The sequence below is a fragment of the Dromaius novaehollandiae genome, unplaced genomic scaffold (genome assembly GCF_036370855.1).
Source record: "Dromaius novaehollandiae isolate bDroNov1 unplaced genomic scaffold, bDroNov1.hap1 HAP1_SCAFFOLD_27, whole genome shotgun sequence".
Classification (NCBI taxonomy): domain Eukaryota; kingdom Metazoa; phylum Chordata; class Aves; order Casuariiformes; family Dromaiidae; genus Dromaius; species Dromaius novaehollandiae.
In genome coordinates this window covers 4,541,465-4,559,707 of record NW_026991415.1, presented here as the reverse complement: position 1 = coordinate 4,559,707, position 18,243 = coordinate 4,541,465, and the positions used below count along the sequence as shown (strand labels likewise).

The 18,243-nt window shown below is 52.4% G+C and overlaps 3 protein-coding genes across 3 annotated transcripts; 2 read left to right on the top strand and 1 right to left on the bottom strand.

The window, feature by feature from the left end:
- Positions 1 to 255: 255 nt before the first annotated feature.
- On the top strand, positions 256 to 741 carry LOC135326296 (olfactory receptor 14A16-like; the record flags this gene model as incomplete). The annotated part of the gene is made up of 1 exon (XM_064504176.1): positions 256 to 741. A coding segment is annotated over one exon (486 nt), but the record flags the coding sequence as incomplete, so codon positions are not given.
- A 4,498-nt stretch (positions 742 to 5,239) lies between these two features.
- On the bottom strand, positions 5,240 to 6,076 carry LOC135326330 (olfactory receptor 14A16-like; the record flags this gene model as incomplete). Its single annotated transcript, XM_064504211.1, has 1 exon — positions 5,240 to 6,076. A coding segment is annotated over one exon (837 nt), but the record flags the coding sequence as incomplete, so codon positions are not given.
- A 10,988-nt stretch (positions 6,077 to 17,064) lies between these two features.
- LOC112997249 (olfactory receptor 6B2-like) lies at positions 17,065 to 18,021 on the top strand. The gene has a single exon (XM_026123149.1). It carries the CDS (start codon positions 17,065 to 17,067, stop codon positions 18,019 to 18,021), a length of 957 nt encoding a protein of 318 aa, XP_025978934.1.
- Positions 18,022 to 18,243: the final 222 nt, after the last annotated feature.

Sequence of the window (18,243 nt, the reverse complement as noted above, 5' to 3'; positions counted from 1 at the left end):
GGCCTCATTATCACAGCTGTAGCCTGCGACCACCGCCTCCACACCCCCATGTACTTCTTCCTCCTCAACCTCTCCATCCTCAACCTTGCCTCCATCTCCACCACTGTCCCCAAATCCATGGCCAATTCCCTGTGGAACACCAGGGCCATTTCCTACTCAGGATGTGCTGCCCAAGTCTTTTGGTTTCTCTTCTTAATTTCAGCCGAGTTTTATCTCCTCACCATCATGGCGTATGACCGCTTTCTTGCCATCTGCAGACCCCTGCACTATGGGACACTCATGGGCAGCAGAGCTTGTGTCAGAATGGCAGCAGCTGCCTGGGCCAGTGGTTTTCTCAATGCTCTCCTGCACACTGCTAACACATTTTCAATACCACTCTGCCAAGGCAACACAGTGGACCAGTTCTTCTGTGAAGTTCCCCAGATCCTCAAGCTCTCCTGCTCAGACTCCTACCTCAGGGAGGTTGGGCTTCTTGTGGTTAGTCTTTGTTTACTCCTTGGGTGTTTCATTTTCATTGTGGTGTCCTACGTGCAGATCTTCACTGCTGTGCTGAGGATCCCCTCTGAGCAGGGCCGCCACAAAGCCTTTTCCATGTGCCTCCCGCACCTGGCCGTGGTCTCCCTGTTTGTCAGCACTGCAATGTTTGCCTACCTGAAGCCCCCCTCCCTCTCCTCCCCAGCTCTGGATCTGGTGGTGGCTGTTCTGTACTCGGTGGTGCCTCCAGCAGTGAACCCCCTCCTCTACAGCATGAGGAACAAGGAACTCAAGGAGGCACTGAGGAAACTGATTCAAGTGGTACTGTTTCAGCAGCAATAACTTGCCCGTCCCTCTTCGTAAGAGACTTGAATTTATCTCAGACAACTCTTGTGCTTTGGGCATTGTATCTGTGATAATCATGCTTGTACAGAAGTATTTGAATTGATCCCACTTCTCCAGCACTAGGAACCCAGCCTGTCTGACCCAGAGGCCTTCTGTGAATGCGTCTGTCTCTGTGTCAGAGCTGGCCGGTCTCTAATAAAAGGGGATTTCCTCAGTGCTGTGCTTGAAAGTTGATTTCTGCTTCCAGAACTAGGGCCAAGAGTTCACTCAAGGACTTTCGCCATGAAAGGGCCTGTTGCATTTCTATGGCTCTCCATGCGCCCAAGGCGATGAGCTCATGGGGTGCTGTGTTAGGGAATGAGGACTGCATTCAGCTCTCACTTGTGGGTGCCCAGTGCTCCTGGAGGTGCTGAATGATCAAACGCTATCTGCCTGTGTCCCCTAAGATGGGGCTGGTGGCAGATGCCCACAGTGGGGACCCTGCAGGCAGAGGGAAGGGAGCCTGGAGAGTGGTTCATGTCACCTTCAATGACCAACCCTGGGCTGGATCTTGGGACACACCTGAACACAGCATCAGCCATTTGAAATGCCCTGTGATTGCTCAGAGCATCATCCACAGCCACAGACCCCTTGGTAGGGGGTTGTCAGGTGCAATGATGCCCGTCCAGCTGGGTCTGCTTCTCACCCCAACCACCACGGCCAGTGCAGAGTCACCCCATGGCCCTGGGGCACCACAGCCCGCCAGCCCGGGGCCCTGCGGGGAGCACAGGGGAGGCTCCAGGAGTGGCCAGGCAGGCCAGCACTGATGCACTCCCTGGGGTGAGGACACACACCGGTGGGACTGTGGGGCAGAGCCAGGTCTCGTGGAGGGGTAGCAAGACATGCCGGGCGCAGGGGAGTGGAGGCCATTTGCAGCCCTGGCTGCACAGCCCAGCTTTATGGGCTGGTTTTGCTGTGCAGCCAGCTCATTCCTGCTGGGCTCAGTGCCTGTATGGAGGGGAAGAGCCAGGCCTAGCCAGCCTCTCTGCTGGCCCAGACCCCAGCAGGCCCTGGGGACGGCTGTGTGCTGACCCCTGTTTGGGGCATGGCCAGGGCTGGGCAAGGTGTAGGAACTGTGGAGGCTGCCAAAGCAGGAGGGCTGTGGGGGACGGAGCACAGAAGGCTGTCGCAGGGCCTGTGCCAGGGGGATGTTGGCCTGGCCCACCAGCTCTTGTTCCTGCTCCAGCTGTGCTGGAACAGACACCAAGGACCCAGAGGTCCCTCAGGCAAAGCTGTGCTCCTTGGGGAGCTGCCCTGAGCACCACAACAGGCAGAGCACCCTCCTTGTATGTCCCTGTCCTGCTGGGAGGGTGGCACGGGCACAAGCCCTCGCTGCAGCCCCCACTGGCCCCTGCCCCTGCCGACCTGCCCCTGCCAACCTGCCACCACCCCCGTGCTGCCTCGTCCTCTGTCCCTCTTCTCCACACCGCAGGGACCAGTGATGCAGCAGGAGCTGGCACAGCCCCACAGCCGCTGCCCGGCCCCTGGCCCTCCCCTCCTGCCTGCCAAACATCACATCCATCTTCAAGAAGGACAGGAAAGAGGATCTGGGGAGTGATGGGCTGGTCAGCGTCACCTCAGTCCCTGGGGAGCAAATCTTCCTGGAGCTAGTTCCAGCCATATGAAGGGGTTGGGAAGAGCCAGCATGAAGTCATCGAGGGCAAATTGTGCCTGGTCAATCTGACTGCCTTCTGTGATGGGATGACTGGCTGTGTGGACAAGGGGAGTGCGGTGCATGCTGTACACCCTGAATTTAGGAAGCTCTTTGACATGCTCTTCCATAACATCTTTGTAACCAAACTGGGGAGATGTGGGATGGAGGAGTAAGCAATGGAGGGTGTGGGAAATGAGCTGGAGGCCACCTGGCTTAATGAGTGGAGTGATGCAAGATCCAGCTGACTAATGGGTACCAGGGATGTTCTTCAGCGGTCAATACTGGAGGCAATGCTGTCTGTCACTATGAATGATTCAGAGGGTGGGATGGAGTGCACTCAGCCAGTTCATGGATGATACCAAAGTGCTATGAGTGGTGGACTTGCTGGAGGGCAGTGCTGCTAAGCAGAGGGGCAGCAACAGGCTGGTGATATGGGAGTTCAACCAAGTCCTGTCCCTGGGATGAGATAATCCCCTGTAGCAGGGCAAGCTGGGGCTGACTGGCTGGAAAGCAGCTTTGCAGGGAAGGACCTGGGGGTCCTGGTGGACAGCAAGTTGACAAGGAGTCCTCAGGCTGTTCTTGTAGCACAGACAGCCACCCTTATCCTAGGTTGTATTAGCAAGGGTGCAGGCAGCAGGGCAAGTGCAGCAGGACAGATGAAATATCCTGGCAGCCTCATCCAAAAAGAAGCAGGATTAAAAAAAGAGCAGAACTGGCAGACTACTGATCTTTGAGACAATGGTATGGTCAATGGTCCCAGTACTGGAAACCTTTTAAAACAAATTAAAGAAAAAAAAAGTGTGTGGGGGGGGGATTTAAGCATTTCTGCCAGTTGCCAAGTGGCTGCAGCCACATGTGCCCAGACTTGCTTAAGGGAGGCAGCTCCAGGGGGACCCGTTATTTGCCCTATCTCTAGATGCATGGACAGGATTATGACTTTTTAGAGATAGAATCCATCTTTGCTAGTCTAACCTATCTAGAGATAGACCATCCCGAGGTGCCAAGGATCCCGATCCCTGAGCCATGGATACAGCCTCCTCGGATTGCCCATGACATGGGCATGATGTGCCCAGGACACACCTCACAGAGTCAAATAAATTTGTGTGGGAGAAGTGGTGGAAGAAAGTGGAGACAAATCAAAAGAGGGGGCATGGCGGCCAGGAGTCCCACTGGCAAACATCTCCAAATACAGGTGGATTTTACCCCTTCTCCGGCAAGGCCGTTCCTTCCAGTGGCACCTGGGGGAAGGAGAGTCTTTTCCTGGCCACCCTTGTGTGATAGAGGACATCAGGATTTGAGACACCCCTCCCAACCAAGGGGGAGTTTCTTGGAACCCAAAGATTTCAACTGGGGACCTTAAAGTCCTGGGTGACTGAAGACTATGAGATGCCTCCAATGTGTGGCTCACAAGGCACCTGAGTCACATCATGACCACCTTTGAAATGCCCTCAGAAGCAGATCCCATAATGTCTGGCCTGAACGAGACTTGCAGTATTTCTCTGCCTTTCTCCCTGCACCTAAAATTTTCTTTTTAGCCCCTTAGCACTGGGCAGAAGTCTCGGCTCCTGGACCGAGGGAGAAGGCCCCAGTGCCTGCCAGCCCTGCCGCTACACTCAGAATGTCATTCTGTTGAACTAAAGCAAGTCCCCATGTGACCACCTCTGCAGTGTAAGTGTGTCCCCACTCTTCTCCAGTCCAGGAAATGGGACTGCAGGTGGGAGGCAGCCAGCTCAGAGCAGGTGTAGAAATGCCTCTGCTCACCACCCCCTGCCCTTCGTTGACATACATGGAAATAGATTTCCCTATTTTCTCTTCCTTGCAAGCACACAATTGCTCCTTTCCTCTTCCCCAGGGAGGTTCCTGCTCCTCAGAGAGCCTTTCCACAGTGAGTGCATCAGTGCTGGCCTGCCTGGCCGTTCCTGCACCCTCCCCTGTGCTCCCCGCAGGGCCCCGAGCTGGCGGTGCTGCTCTGCAGAGCGAGCGGGTTGTGGTGCCCCAGGGCCATGGGGTGACTCTGCACTGGCCGTGGTGGTTGGGGTGAGAAGCAGACCCAGCTGGACGGGCATCATTGCACCTGACAACCCCCTACCAAGGGGTCTGTGGCTGTGGATGATGCTCTGAGCAATCACAGGGCATTTCAAATGGCTCAGGCTGTGCTCAGGTGTGTCCCTAGAAGCAGCACAGTGTTTTCCATTGAAGGTGACATGAACCACTCTCCAGGCTCCCTTCCCTCTGCCTGCAGGGTCCCCACTGTGGGCATCTGTCACCAGCCCTGTCATAGGGGACACAGGCAGATAGCGTTTGATCATTCAGCACCTCCAGGAGCACTGGGAACCCACAAGTGAGAGCTGAATGCAGTCCTCATTCCCTAACACAGCACCGCATGAGCTCATCACCTTGAGCCCATGGAGAGCCCTGGTAAAGCAACAGGCCCTTTCATGGTGAAAGCCCTTGAGTGAATTCTTGTCTCCAGCTTTGGAAGAAGAAACCAGCTTTCAAGCACTGCACTGAGGAAATACCCTTTTATTAGAAACAGGCCAGCTCTGACACAGTGACAGACACATTCACAGAAGGCCTCTCAGGCAGACAGACAGACAGGGCTTGTGCCTCTGCAGAAGTGGGATGGATTCAAACACTCCTGTACAAACTTGGTTATCACAGGGAGTGCCCAAAGCACAAGAGTTGTCTGAGATGAATTCAAGTCACTTACAAAGAGGGATTGGCAGCTTATAGCTGCTGAACTGGTATCAGTTGAAACAGTTTTTTCAGTGCCTCCTTGAGTTCCTTGTTCCTCATGCTGTAGATGAGGGGGTTCACTGCTGGAGGCACTACCACGTACAGAATGGACACCACCAGATCCAGAGCTGGGGAGGAAATGGAGGGGGGCTTCAGGTAGGCAAAAAGGCCAGTGCTGACAAACATGGAGACCACGGCCAGGTGCGGGAGGCACATGGAAAAGGCTTTGTGCTGGCCCTGCTCAGAGGGGATCCCCAGCACAGCAGTGAAGATCTGCACGTAGGACACCACAATGAAAATGAAACATCCAAAAGCTAAACAAACACCAGCCACAAGAACCCCAACTTCCCTGATGTAGGAGTCTGAACAGGAGAGCTTGAGGATCTGGGGAACTTCACAGAAGAACTGGTCCACTGTGTTGCCTTGGCAGAGTGATATTGAAAATGTGTTAGCAGTGTGCAGCACAGCAGTGAGCAAGCCACTGGCCCAGGCAGCTGCTGCCATTTTGACACAAGCTCTGCTGCCCATGAGTGTCCCATAGTGCAGGGGTCTGCAGATGGCAACGTAGCGGTCATAGGCCATGACTGTGAGGAGAGAATATTCTGCTGAAATTAAGAAGAGAAACCAAAAGACCTGGGCAGCACATCCTGAGTAGGAAATGGCCCTGGTGTCCCACAGGGAATTGGCCATGGATTTGGGGACAGTGGTGGAAATGGTGCCAAGGTCGAGGAGGGAGAGGTTGAGGAGGAAGAAGTACATGGGGGTGTGGAGGCGGTGGTTGCAGGCTACAGCTGTGATGATGAGGCCGTTGCCCAGGAGGGCAGCCAGGTAGATGCCCAGAAAGAGGGAGAAGTGCAAGAGCTGCAGCTCCCATGTGTCTGCAAATGCCAAGAGGAGGAACTCATGCAGGGAGCTGCTGTTGGACATTTGCTGCCTCTGGGCTGTGGGAGAATGTCCAGGGAGGAAATGATAGTGACAAGTTAGGACTGACTTGGAACAAAACCCACAGCATTTCTCAGAGCAACTCCCCACATGTCCTTTCTCCTTAACAGCAGGACCTTCCTTCACCTCCTCTGCTTGTGCTTTGGTCTGTGCTTTTGGAGTCTACCACGGGGAACAGGGTCCTCTAACCCATGGGCTCCAGAGAAGTCAGCCCTGCTTGTTACACAGACACTCAGAATCAAAACAGGATGGTCAGTCATTGTGCAGTGACAAAGTGTCCTTGCAGTGCTGTCAGTGGGATTAGGTGAGACTCCTGAACCCCTGGTTGGCTCAGTTCTATTCCCGTTGGCTGGGGACCCACATGACCACCCAGCACAGGCATAATTCATTGCTATTGATACACCTTAACCCCATAGTATGTGACAATCACTGCAGGAACACTTTGTATTTGACTATATACAAATGTCTTAGCTGTGCACAATCTGATCACTTTTGCAGCAAGGACACTTCGGGACACTCCACCCAGGATGGTGATCAACACATTTCGGCATACAAATTGGACTAGACACAGCAGGATTTGCCACGGGGGAATTTCTAGAACCTTCAGAAATTCCCACCTGTAGGGCTGCCATAACTCTCAGTCAAATACTTAATTGCCTAGCTCCAGTCAATCACCTAGTTTCAAGGTGGTCTGTTGACTCATGACAGCCTATTCTCCCATCTGTGCAGATGACTGGCCAGGCAATTCTCGGGCCAGGCAAGGAGCTAATGACCAAAGTGCTCTGGATGTGCACACAAGCATAGCCCTGGTACCCAGCCAAACCACAAGTATGACTCCAGAACAAAACTGACATTTCATATCTGAAACTCATCTGTAACTTCAGTCCCTTAGCTGTCACCAGATGCTCTGCCACACTGGGTACACGGAGATAGCAAACAGCAACATGTAGTTGGAGGTGGGGTGGGGGGGCAGTTTCTGGGGATGGATGCCCTGAGTTGAGCGAGGGGGATTTCATGCAGTGACCCCGTGGGAATACTCTCCATGTCCTGCAGGGAGAGATGACATTAGCATCCAGCCCATCAGCCTCTGGAAGAGAAGAACCCTGGGAGGAATTCGTCTCCTCCTCTTTCACCCTTCTGAAGAGAGGTGTCTGTATCCAAGTCAGTCACCACCAGCTCCCACTTGGTGCAAAGGAGGAAAACAGGCCCATGAAGGCAGGGCTTACAGGACCCATTACAGAGGCCTCCGTTCCACTAAGATAGATCCTCACATCAGTTTACCACCTGCACCACATCTGCAGCCACAATAGGGGTTGTGGGGCAGGGCATACAGGCAAGCTCTGTGTCCACGTCCTCTCTCCGATTAAGCCTACTCATAATGTGGAAGGGGTCTGCAACCTCTTCACAACCCATTCTCCAGGAGAGGGGCTGTAGCAGAGGGGCTTACTCACCACACACGGGGCACATCTATTGAAGGGATAGAAATCCTTGTCTTTTGCCATTACTAGAGAATGCTGAGGGGCAAAAGTGTTTGGGGTAGTGCATTGCCCAAAAGAGGATGTCTCCTTTGGGAGACTTGGCGCATTCCCCAGCCCTACAGACTGCATGGCCCAAAGACCCACAGGCTAGAAGGGGTCTTGGACCCCTCGCTCCCATGCAAACACCTCCAGATGGGCACACAGGAAAGCCCTCATCTTACTCAGCTGTGCACATCCCCCTGCAGAGGAGGTTTTGCTCTCAGCCCCTCTGTCAGGCAGTGGTAAAATGGGCACATACAGGAGAGACGCACATCTGCTCTCCTGGAGGCTGGACTGCAAAGGAGGTGTCTCCTGCCCTGGATGCTGTGGCCTTGAGGGCAGAGGCTCTGCTGGGTGGCAGAGGAGACACAGGGGCTGGCTCAGGGCAAGGCCTCTGCATTGCAGAAGCTGTCAGGGAACTGCCCACATCCACCCTCCCACAGCCTTTCCTGTGAGAAATTTCCTCTCCTTCATGCATCATCCCGCTGCTGCCTGGCACTGTCCCAGGGGCAGATACCTTCAGGTTTGTAGGTGCTAAGGAGCAGCTGAGATCCAGCCTAAGGAAGCTAATAAAGATTATGGTGGTGCTGCGTGTGGACAGAGGGGTTGCTGGAGGGATTTGCTGAGGTTCCTTGCAGACCTTTCGATCTCTCAGTGCAACAGTTCAGGAGTCACAGTTTCTTGTCTAAACTAAACAGCTCTGTTTCCATTCCAGCCCTGTCAAGAGATGGGGAGACTAAGCACAGACTGAGGAAGGAAAGCTCTGCCCTTTGCAGGTATGACCAGCATATACCTTCCTCTTGAAAAGTCCCTTCAGAAAATGTCCTGGGGGTGATCTGGAGCTGAGAGCAGCCCTGAGCCATGCAGCACACTCTCAACAGGAGAATGAACCTGCCCTGATGCAGGTCGCTCCTTCCACCCACAGCTTCTCCCTGCAGCACCATCATGGGGAGTTCCCTGGGCAGGCTGAGTGCTGACCCTCACAGGTAGCAAAGTCACTGCCCCAGGCACACAGCACCCTGGGGTGCAGGGACACTGCTCTGAAATGCAGCATTGGGCAGACCTGGGTGCACTCCCTGGCTTCACACCCCTGCACCACCCTCTGAAGAATGTAGCTGTGATGCCCTGTCAGTCTGATGGTGTGGCTGGGAATCTCTGCTCTAAAGCACCACCTGCTCCAAACAGGAGAAGCTGGGAGAGCTGCCCTGACAGACCCTATCAGCTGTGGAAGGTGCCAGCTGCAGAAGAGCCCTCCAGGAACCACGGCAGCATTGCTTGCAGCCAGAGACTTACTGTGTCAAGGGCGGTGAAGACTTCTCCTCACAGTGAGCTCTTAGCTGTCCTCCCATTCCCAACAACCTTTAAGTTCAGAGTAGCTTATCTCATCCCGGCCCCTGCAGGCAGTGCCCTGAGTCTTGCTGCTCCTTTAAGAGCAGCTGCACCAGGACAGAGCTGTCTCTCTGCAGCACCTGCCAGGTTGCCATGGGCTCCTGCAGTCCCAGGAGCCAGGCCCAGCTCAGGAGCAGAGGCCCAGCTGAAGAGGTGACTTTCTCTGTGCCCTGTGCACCCTCGAGATGTTCCCGGGGCTCCAGGGCTGACATTTCCTGAAAGGCAGCAGGGTCACCCAAGGGAAATGTCCACTGAAGTGGACTAAAATAACCACTAATCGTCACTAATAACCACTACATCCAAAAGAGGATGGTTTTCTGAGAGAGGTGGAAATGTCCCACTCTGGAAGGGCCTACTCCCATCTCATAAGGAGACAGGACACCTGCAAAAGACAAGAAGCCAGTTCCTTGACTTGTGCTTCACGGACTGATTTAGAGGAAGCAGTCAACACATCCAATGTCCCGTGAGAAGCCCCTTGGGATGGACTGGCATTCAGCCTCCTGTGCACTCCACAAACTCACAGCAGGTGGGATTCCCCTTGCCCAAGCTTTGGGGTGCATAATATGGGTGTCTGCAGGCAATCTCCTTTTCTAAGCTCCCACTGTGATCAATGCAGATGAAGGGTGGGCATAAGTTGTTTACACACACACACTTTCGGACACCTGAGGTGCCAGAGGAGGTCCAACACGTGTACCAGTGTCCCTTGCTCTGATGGAGCAACTAGGAGACCCGCATCCTTCTGGAGCATCAGCTAGGGGCCAGGTGGAGAATCTCCTTGGCCATCTGAAATGACACTTGATGTCTACTACTGCAAGAGCTCCCCTCACTCTGAAGCTGAAATATATGCAGATCTCCACATTGCAAGTGTAATTCAGGGCAGAGACTTGATTTAATGCAACGACAAGAGGCCTGCAGGGCTGTCAAATGCATGGGGTGTCCAGCCGAACCACCATGCTTCTAGCAGGTACAGTATGGCATCTAAAGGAAGACCAGGCCCTTTTGGAGTGGTTGCTGGGCAAGTGCCCCAGGGCATTTCAGGTTTCCTACCTGTGCCCAGACAATGGATCCCCACCACTACCTTTAGGCAAAGTCCATGCCATCTACATCCGAGCATGCTGCAAAGATGGAAGGCACATCACACCAAGGTCTGCACGCATATGCCTAGACTCTCAAACCCTGCTCGTTTTCCTCTCCCGAAGCCTTTTCTGATTCCCAATGATATGAGCAGGGACTGTGCTAATGATTCAGCTGCAGCATGGCTGGATTGCAGGCTGTTCAGGCCCAGGGACACCTTTCTCAGGGGAACCTTGTCCTTCCTGGACATCCGGTCACATCCATCACAGGCCCCAAGGTGCTGCAAAGTCACCTTGGGCACACATGCTACAGACTCAGCTCAGGCACCAAACACCTCTCCTGCCATGGCTGCATGGCCCAGCTCTGTTTCTCTCTGGCCTTGGGTACTGCAGGGTTTGCTCTCTTAGTGGGTGCCTCATATCATCATTACATTGCTGTCTGCTATCTACACCAGCAGGTCTCTGTGCTGAACTTTGGCCTTTGCATACACGGTGTCCTTGGCTCTTGGGAACAGGTTTCACAGCAACAACGCCGTGCTCAGCCCTGGTGCCACAGCTGAGATTCTGCAGCCCAAATATACACAAATGCACAAAGCCTGGGCGACAAAACAAGAGGAAGGGGAGATGCACAAGCTGTTGCAGAACTACAAAAGCAACCTTAGGCAACCTGAGGCAGTCTGTGGATCACAGACCCTGGCTCCTATGGGGAGACTTTAATCTTCCTGACATTCCCGGGGAGGGCAATGCAGCAGGGTACAAACCATCCAGGAGGATTAACATTCATTAATATGAATGTTTTCCTGTGATGAAATAGTGGAAGAAGAGGGAAGAAGAAGTGGGAGAAAAAATACTGATCTGCCCTTGACCTTGTGTTTCCACTGCTCTGTCTATTAGGCTGTGGGTGTAATCTCAGTGATCTCTCACATACTTCCACATGTCCTGATTAAATTGGTCATTTCTAAAGGCATCTTTGCATCAGAATCTCTGGGCATATGCACTTTCCATAGTTTTCCAGTTGTCCTCCTCCCCTTGCTCTTTATCATTCAGATGCCTCTCAACTCTCCAGTTGCTGCTCTGAGCTTCTGGGAGTCTGAAGCTTGCCTCAGCTTTCAGCAGTCTCATTGTCTCTTCAGCCAACTCCTTTGTTCTGCTTCTTGTCTGCTCTTTCCTATCTATCTGTCGAAAACATTTCAAGGAAGGTTATGTCTTGTGGGCACTGGAGGCAGCTTGGACTTAACACTTGAGGACAGTCTCTTTTATTAAACTGTTTCAAAAATTTTTTTTTTTTTTTTTTTTTTTTTGCTATTAAGAAAAACACCTCTGTGTCTGTTTGCAGCTAGTTCTCTATGGAAAGCAGGTGGGAATTGGTGCACATGAGCTGTAACATTCAGCTACAGACTTGAGAGGAAAAAGGTGAGATTTTACCAAGAGTGCTCTAAGTCCCCAGTGGCTGATTTGGGAACTGGCAGGGCTGGGGAGCTGGGGAGGAAGGTTGTCCATACATGTCTCCTGTCAAAAATACTGCTTTTCCTATATGCCCAGACTTCATTAGGAGACCTAGTGGGTCAGTATGAATTGGAGAATGTGGGTATCACTTATTCTGAAAACTGAAGAATAAAGAAAGCTTAAGAAGCAAACATCTTTCCTTTTCAGGTGCTCATTGAAATCTGCCTGATTTCAATACTCTCCTGAAAACTTTCTAATTAGCCACATAAGACTTGAAGAACTGAAGAAAATTATGGAAAGAGGCATGGCACCTTAGAGGGTTTTTAATGACCTCTTGGGTGTATCTGGTGCTGAGCCCATGAAACACAGTTGCTGAGAAGAGACTCAACAAACCTCTCAAGAAGTTAAAGTCAGAAGCAAATCCCAAGTTTCTTGGAGCGTTAACAGGTCCCACTGAGGGCAACTTCCAACAAAGTCTCCCCAGGGGCTGATTAGAGCAGAAAGTTGGAGGCCCTGATTGCAGGCAGGCAAAGGCAATGTGCAGGTGGCTGTGATGCCAAGTCAACCTGGATGTGTGTTATCAAGCAGAGCAGCCAGGCACTGACACCCAGCACCTCGGTAGGGTGATCCTTTCCATCATGCATTGCTCAGGGCTCTTCCTTGGGGCAGTGTGTGGGTGGGCGTGTGCAATGCCAACTGCAGGACCGTGATACGGCACCTCTTGGGCTCCCAGGGGACAAGGAGGCAGCAAGGCCACAGTGCTTTAAGGAATGGTGTCTTCTTGTGGGCCTTGGTGGCAGAGACACCAGCCATAGCCAAGAGGACAAAGACCTTGCTGTGTTGGGAGGTTTCAGCCTTAGCAGTGCCCTCGGCCACCTCCACCACAGGCTCCCCTATGCTTTCCCACGCCTGTGCCTGTTTCCTTGCAGACTGTAGACACCCAGCCTGCTTCCCCACCTTGCTCTTGCCCGGGGATCTCCCTACATCTCCTGACGTCTTGCTCTCCTTACTTGCTTTCCCTTGAAACACAAAACCAGGGACTGAACACGTATTCCCTCTCGGTATCCTGTAGCACCACAACACTGCCCTACAAGTGACATTTCCTTTTCCTAATGTCACATCTAAACCCCGCAAGCTGTTGTTCGTGGCTTTTTCTCCTTCTCATGCTGCTTCCCACCACCAAGAAGATCTCCATCATCTCTGAAACCACCCTTCAAGCAGTCACAGCCTCCTGCTCTGCTGCCTTTTGCCTGCACTTCAGCAGGATAAAGAAGCCCAGGTCCCTCAACCCCTCCTCACAGATGGGATTACTCCCATCTAGCCACAGGACTTGACACTTCTCTTGTAAATCTTCATGAGGTTTCTGTTGTCAGAATCACCTGAGTTTCTCAAGAGCCTTCTGGACTAAAGTTCATCTGTGTCAAAATGAAAAAAAACAAAGCAACCCCCCCCCCCCCCAAACTAAGCCAAAAGAGCACCAATGAGTTAAGGGTAAGCAGGGGTGGGGTGGGCTGTATGGGAACAATCAGAATGGTAAAAGATAGAAATTAAGAAGGGGAGAAAACAGAAAGAAAGGGAAATTAAAAGTGGAGCAAAGGATGGATCAGGCCTATTTGGCAGATTCCTGCCAAGAAGCCCTGCATCTGAATAATTCTGCCTGGAGGAGGACAAGAAAGCTGGCCTGCTTCCACTGTCACAGGGAACCTGTGTGCTTTGCCTGACATCAGGAAGAGAAGATCGAGAGTGGGAAGAATCACAGACTCCTTCAGGGTGGAGGAGGGGACCTCAGGAGGTCTCTAGCCCAATCTCCTTGCTCACAGCAGGGTCAGCTCTGCGGTCAGACTGGGTTGCTCTGGCCTTCATCCAGCCTGGTTTTGGAAACCTCCAAGGCAGGAGGCTGCACAGCCTTTCTGGGCAACCACTTCCAATGCTTGACCATCCTCATAGTGGAAAAGCTTTTCCTTATCTCCTGCATGAATGTCTCTTCTTTCAGCCATTGCCCATTGCCTCTTGTCCTCCCACCATGCACCCTGGTGAAGAGCCTGACTCCATGTTGTTGATGACCTCCTCATAGCCATTGGAAGGCTGCTGTGAGATCCCTCCAAAGCCATCTCTTCTGCAAGTTGAACAAGCCCCTTTTCCTCACAGAGCAAGTGCTCCAGCTCCCCAACTACTGTGAGGGCCCTTGGCCAAACTTGCTCCCAGTTATCAGCCTCTTTCTTTTTTGTGGGAACTCAACACTGGATGCAATGTTCTAGATGTGGTCTAATGAATACTGACTAGAAGGCGATCATTCTCTTGACCTCCTCGCTGTGCTCCTGCTCAGACAGCCCACGATGCTTCTGGCCTTCTTTGTGGCCCAGGAACGCTGCTGGCTCATGGCGAACAAACTGGGTGAGAGGCAGCCAATATGCTCAAAGACAGGGCAACCATCAAGAGGGACCTCAAAAGTCTTGACAAACAGGTAGCATGAAAATGCATGAAATTCAATAGATGCCAAATCCTGCCTCTGGGAACTAAAAAAACCTGTTGCAACAACAAAGGCTGGGGACAGATTACAGGGAGCAGCAATGGCTGGCTGCTCCCAATGGCATGGCATGCTGGGAGCCAAGTGTGATAACATGGTTGAAAGGGCAGGGGCTCCAGCAGCCTGGGCCCAGTCCCACCAAACCCAAACAAGGTGAGCAGGGAAGACCTGGAAATGGTAGCCAGGTTCAGCCAAGACTCCAGATCATCACGCAAGTTCTCGGTGACAAGGCAGGTCTGAGGTCAAGCTGGGAACACAAGCCACCCAATCAAAATCAGGTCCAATGAGAGTAACCTGAGTCAGACAAAGCCCCATAATTGTGAGACAGGTCCATAGAGATTAGGCATGTCCAAGGTCAAGCTGGGAAGTCAGGCCAGGAGTCAGAGTCTGGATCAACAGGGCCCATGGCCAGGAACAGGCATACCTGTAACACAGCTGCAGAGAGGCATACCTGCAATGCAGCTCAAGATGGGACTGAAGACTCAGAACTGAGCTTAAATGGGTTCCTGGGCCTTTGAGAGGTAGTGCATGTTGAAGCCCCTGGTGAGTCTGGTCAAGATCATGAAGGCCTGTTATTGGCCTCAAAGCCCTGACAACAGCCTGGCCAGGAGCAGCTCTGTGGAAAAGGGCCTGGGGATCCTGCTGCACAGCCAAGTGAATGTGAGCCAGCAATGTGCCCTGGCAGTGAGAAAGGCCAACAGCCTCCTGGGCTGTGTGCACAGGAGCATGGCCAGCAGATCAAGGAGAGTGAGCACCCACCCAGTGCTCCTTAGACCACATCTAGAGTGCCACGTCCAGTGTTGGGTCCCAAATAAAGACAACAACATGCTGGAGCCAATTCAGTACAAGGCCATCAGGATGCTCAGGAAGCTGCCACACAAGCTTCTGTGTCCATGGAGCCAGTCACTCTTCCCTTCCAGGCAGGGTAGAGGCCAAGGAGACTCCAACAGCACCAAGAGGAATCCTGCCCTGTGGCACCCATCGGTGCGACAACAGGAGCAAAGGAGGTCTCTGAGAACCTCTGAGGTAAGAGAGAGGGACAGAAACCAGGAGGAAATATCAGTAGCTCTGCTCCCTTCAGTCCCTCACACACCAGGCCCCTGTGTCTCAGGGAGAGGTTTGAGGGCCCTCTCCCTTCAGGGGAAGGAGCCTGGCACCCAAGGGGGATTCACCCATTCCCCCAGGGAAGTCTCCATGGGAGAAACACCAGGGGCTTGGCCTTTTCCTCCCCATGGACTGTTACGGGAGGCTGGAGGGACCAGCTCAGGCCATCAGGGCTCTCTAAACCTGAATGAGTCAGTGAACAGACAGTCATCTGCAGGGAGGTGAGGAGAATCTCATTCATGGAATCTCTCCTGGCTTTGTGTCATGACTTAGGAGGAGGCCTGATGGTTGCACTGCCTCAGTTTCCTGTTCAAAAGAGCATGTCCCAGAGTTTGCATGACCAGAACTATGGGGAAAGTTGTATGCCAGAAGGTTTACAAAGTTTCCAGAATCCAGAGGTTTCAGTCTCCTTTGAGGGCCAGTTATGCATTGCTCATTCCCTGCCATCCCTGGGGAGAGTCAAGCTGCAGCAGGAACCTTCAGAGACTCATTAGTGATATAATCCCCAGGATGCTTTCTGGAGGGGGGCATTTAACTGCTGCTGGGGAGTAGGCGGCTTCCCTGCAAAAACTGCTGGTAGAAGATGGCAATGGCAGAGCAATGCCTGAGCCCTGTGTCACAGTTTGCCGAGAGCTCAGGGAAGAGAAGGATGTGGTGCACAAGAGGCAGAGGGTGACACCCTGATCTTGATCATCATTCCCAGGAAGAATCGGCACAGAGGTCATCACTTCATCCTGAGGACTGCGGGTCTGTGTTGTGCCTTCCGAGCCAGGTCTGTTCCTTTTTAGCTGGTGAGGCTTTGCATGGTGGCATTTATGAGTGAGAGAGGTAATGGGCATATGCCTTCGTGGGTGTTGTCTACTCCAGCTCCCTCTTCCCTCCACACATTTCTTCTGATGCCCTTGTTAGCTGAGCTGAGTCCTGGGGAGCTTGCTGGTCAGTGTGGAGTTTTTGTGCTTTTGCTGCCCCTCAGCCAGCCCAGAGCCCCGCGAGCACAGCTGGCAGTGCTGAGGTCCAGTTGCTGGGCTGTGCCACGAGGCAGCCCCAAAGCCCTCAGAAGCCATTGCTGAGTGGGGAACTACACAAAGCAAATGATCTTCCCCGTCCTCTTCAGCCCTGCTAAAACTCTCTCTGTCATATTGGCTGATTAGCTCAGGTGTCCATCTTCTCTCACACCTATCTCATTTTTCTCTCTGAAGCCCATGTGTAGGCTTTCTGGGAGTCCTCTCAGGCAGTCCTGCTGTATGATGCAATGGATGTCAACTTCTGACCCATGCACTGTCAAAGGAAGCACACGGCCTGTCCCTTCCAAAACGAGTGTTTCAGAGAGCTGAGATCAGCTGTTCAGTGCAGTGCCCATCCTCTTCCTTTGAGGAGGAAGGGCATCTGGCATGATGTGCTCATATAAAGCGATTTGCTTGTCTGGTAGGGATTAGTGTTGCTGTTCAGAATAGCTCCAAGTATAGGAGAGACATTGTCAGTCTGAGGGAATGCTTTCTCTGCTCTAACTCCACTCCAAGGAAGAAATGAGCACCTCTGTGGTTCAGCTCACCTCTGTGATTCTCCTAGGGGGCCCTTTGCTTTAGGATGTACTGTTTAACTCTTGGGAAAAACCTAGTTCTCTCCTTTCACTAGTCATGGAAGCCATAACGGGAATACAAATGCAGTCAGAGAAGTGTCAGAGTCCATGTTTTCTCTGACAGCAACTTCCCTCACAATTCTTCTGTACAAGAAAGAAAGAAAGAAAGAAAGAAAGAAATGTTCTTTCTTGTAGGTTCCCTTTCTGGCAAAAGAGAAATGAAGGACCTGTGGCGCTGCATGGAGAAAGGTGAATGGGAGAATTGCACATCACCAATGGACTTTCTCCTGCTGGGAATGGGCCATGTCCTCATACTCCAGACACCACTCTTCCTCCTCTCACTTATGATCTACTTGGTAACGATGGTTGGGAATATCCTCATAGTTGTGCTGGTGGTAGCAGACCAGCATCTGCACACCCCCATGTACTTCTTCCTGGGAAATCTGTCCTCTTTGGAGACCTGCTACAGCTCCACCATCTTGCCCCGACTGCTGGCCAGCTTCCTGACTGGGGACAGGACCATCTCTGCTCACGGCTGTATTACACAACTGCATTTCTTTGGCTCTTTTGCAATTAGTGAGTGCTACCTGCTGGCCATGATGTCCTATGATCGGTACTTGGCAATATGCCAGCCTCTGCTCTATGCTAGCCTCATGACCTGGAAGGTCTCTCTACAGCTGGCAGCAGCGTCTTGGCTAGTGGGATTCCTTATCACTACATTAGTCACTTCTTTCTTATCCCGTTTAAATTTCTGTGGCCCCAAGGTTATTGACCACTTCTTCTGTGATTTTATCCCATTGCTGGAGCTTGCTTGCGATGATACCCGGGTAGTTACAATATTAAGTTTTATCCTATGTTTTCTTAATCTAGTCTTCCCATTCCTGTTCACCCTGGCCTCCTACGTGTGCATCATAGCTGCCATCCTGAGGATCCCGTCCAGTGTGGGCAGGCAGAAGGCCTTCTCCACCTGCTCCTCTCACCTCACTGTCGTCACTGTTTTCTATGGCACCCTCATCGTTGTCTACCTGATACCCAGAACAGCCCCTCTGAGGCAGCTCAACAAAGTGTTCTCCTTTTTCTACACTGTCCTCACGCCCCTGGTCAATCCTCTCATCTACAGCCTGCGGAACAGGGAGGTCAGGGAAGCCCTGAAGAAAGCACTCGGGAAAGCTCTGGCTTGCACTCAGAGCTCATAGCAGCTGGGCGCTATTGCCTACAAAACACTGCTGGTTCTGCAAAGTAGTAAAGTCAAAATGGGTAACAACATGCTGCATAGCCGGTATCCCTTCAGAATAACACAGCACTGAGAATATTGGTGGTAAGCAGCAGGCAAGAAGAGCGTATAGATTTCCTTCAGCAGGGCTTAGAAGTGGATGGAAATAATCTCCCATTCCTGCTGCTTCCTTTCCAGACAATAA

Bases quoted from the DNA above. Each gene is read 5' to 3' on its own strand.
- LOC112997249 (XM_026123149.1), top strand. From the start codon at position 17,065: ATGGAGAAAGGTGAATGGGAGAATTGCACATCACCAATGGACTTTCTC.